The 2,641-nt window shown below is 44.5% G+C and overlaps 1 protein-coding gene across 1 annotated transcript; it reads right to left on the bottom strand.

Moving 5' to 3' along the window:
• Positions 1-436: 436 nt before the first annotated feature.
• Positions 437-2,155, bottom strand: LOC110313412 (phosphoglycerate kinase 1). Its single transcript, XM_021187584.2, has one exon. The coding sequence runs from the start codon at positions 2,108-2,110 to the stop codon at positions 857-859; it is 1,254 nt and encodes a 417-aa protein (XP_021043243.1). The 5' UTR covers positions 2,111-2,155; the 3' UTR covers positions 437-856.
• Positions 2,156-2,641: the final 486 nt, after the last annotated feature.

Genomic DNA, 2,641 nt, shown 5'->3' with positions numbered 1-2,641 from the left:
TCACTGAGCCATCTCACCAACCCCAATTATATATCTTCTAAGAGTTAAAATCAGTTCCTATTTTTTTTTGTGTGTGTGTTGAGACAAGATGTGTTGTTTTGCTTGGAATTGGATATGTAGACCTGACAGTATTTTAACTCACAGAGATCCACCTATCTGCCTCCTAAGTGATGAGATTAAAGGATACCATCACACCTGGCTAGTTCTGTTTTCTTTTTTTTTTTAAGGATATGTATGTATGTATGTATGCATGTGTGTATGTATGTATGTATGCATGTGTGTGTAAGGGTATGTGCACATATGTATGGCCATGTAGGTCAGAAGAGTGTTGGATCCCTTAGAATTGTGGTTACAGTAATCCACTGTAGGTGCTGGGAACCCAACTCTGGTTTTCTGCAAGTACAGCACATGTTCTTTTTTTTTTTTTTTTTTTTTCTTTTTTTTTCAGTGGACATCTTTATTGTTGACTAGATCATCAACTTCTGCAGACTCACAGCTGGGATTTCATCAGGTTGCCCTGCTGAGTCATGAACAGTGAGTGACGAAGCTAACCAGAGGCTGCATACAGAGAGCTCAACCTTTACAGCTCACTTCCTTTCTCAGGCAGAATATAAATAGACACCCTCTACAATGCACAATGGTTTTAGTCACTAAGGAATTTAAATGGGATCTTGAAGAACGCAGACAAATCCTGGTGCAGTAAAGATGAGCTGAGATGCTGTGCAACTGTTTTAAGGGTTCCTGGTGCCACATCTCAGCCACTAGCTGAATCTTGCGCTAACACCAAATGGAGATGCGGAAAATACTAGGTTGACTTAGGGACTGTGCACAGGAACCAAAGGCAGGAAAGAAAATACTAAACATTGCTGAGAGCATCCACCCCAGGAAGGACTTTACCTTCCAGGAGCTCTAGACTGGCACCGCCCCCAGTGCTCACATGGCTGACTTTATCCTCCGTGTTCCATTTGGCACAACAAGTGGCAGTGTCTCCACCACCTATGATAGTGATGCAACCCCTAGAAGTGGCTTTCACCACCTCATCCATGAGTGACTTGGTTCCCCTGGCAAAGGCTTCCCATTCAAATACCCCAACAGGACCATTCCAAACAATCTGCTTAGCTCGGGCCACGGCCTCAGCATATTTCTTGCTGCTCTCAGTACCACAGTCCAAACCCATCCAGCCAGCAGGTATACCGGAGGCCACAGTAGCTTGGCCAGTCTTGGCATTCTCATCAAATTTGTCAGCAGTGACAAAGTCAACAGGCAAGGTAATCTTCACACCATTTTTCTCAGCTTTGGACATGAGATCTTTGACAATCTTGGCTCCTTCTTCATCATACAAAGATGTGCCAATCTCCATGTTGTTGAGCACCTTAAGGAAGGTAAAGGCCATTCCACCACCAATGATCATCTCATTGACTTTGTCTAGCATATTATTGATCAGCTGGATCTTGTCTGCAACTTTAGCTCCTCCCAAGATAGCCAGGAAGGGTCGCTCTGGACTCTCCAAAGTCTTGGCAAAGTAGTTCAGCTCCTTCTTCATCAAAAATCCACCAGCCTTCTGTGGCAGATTCACACCCACCATGGAGCTGTGGGCTCGGTGTGCAGTCCCAAAAGCATCATTGACATAGACATCTCCTAGTTTGGACAGTGAGGCTCGGAAAGCATCAATTTTGGCTGGCTCAGCTTTAACCTTGTTCCCAGAAGCATCTTTTCCCTTCCCTTCCTCCTCTACATGAAAGCGAAGGTTCTCTAGCAGGATGACAGCCCCAGCCGCTGGGTTGGCACAGGCATTCTCAACTTCTGGGCCCACACAATCCTTCAAGAACAGAACATCCTTGCCCAGCAGAGATTTGAGTTCGGCAGCAACTGGCTCTAAGGAGTACTTGTCAGGCATGGGCACACCATCAGGCCGGCCCAGGTGGCTCATAAGGACAACCGACTTGGCTCCATTGTCCAAGCAGAATTTGATGCTTGGAACAGCAGCCTTGATCCTTTGGTTATTTGTTATCTGGTTGTTCTTCATAGGAACGTTGAAGTCCACCCTCATCACGACCCGCTTCCCCTTCACGTCCAGCTTGTCCAAAGTCAGCTTGTTGGAAAGCGACATTTTGGCAACAAAGTGAGATCCAGAGGCCGGGAGATGAGGAAGAGACAGCACATGTTCTTAACTTCTGAGCCATCTTACTGCCCCTCATTCCTGTTGGCTTAAACATTTTAAAATTTATTTTTAATAATGGATATAGGGGCATATGTGTATGTGCATATAAGTGTGGGTGTTCCTGTAGTCCAGAAGAGGAATTCAGATCCTGTAGAGCTGGAATTGCAGGCAGTTGTGAGCTACCTATGTGAGTACTGGCAATAGTAATCTGGCACTTTGAAAGAGCAACAAGTGCTCTTAAGTAATGAGCCACCTGTCCATTGCTCATCATCCTGTTTTAAATATGTCTTTTCCTCCTATATTCTGAGAGCATTACTTATGCCTTAAGTATGTTTTTCACTTGCTGTATTTTCTTTTCTCCTTAGATGTTAAGTCTTTGTGTTATTGATGTGAAGTTTCTTCCATGGTGTCCGTGGCTCCTATACTAATTGATATGTCTTCGTGGTATGCTTGTCTTTGTTCTTGAGTCTTTAATAACAT

This window comes from Mus pahari, chromosome X (assembly GCF_900095145.1).
Source record: "Mus pahari chromosome X, PAHARI_EIJ_v1.1, whole genome shotgun sequence".
NCBI classification, from domain to species: domain Eukaryota; kingdom Metazoa; phylum Chordata; class Mammalia; order Rodentia; family Muridae; genus Mus; species Mus pahari.
The sequence above is the reverse complement of the archived record's forward strand: the minus strand, read 5'-3'. Positions and strand labels throughout refer to the sequence as shown.

What these genes read in the sequence shown, in the direction of transcription:
- LOC110313412 (XM_021187584.2), bottom strand. Translation starts at nt 2,110, where the DNA reads ATGTCGCTTTCCAACAAGCTGACTTTGGACAAGCTGGACGTGAAGGGG.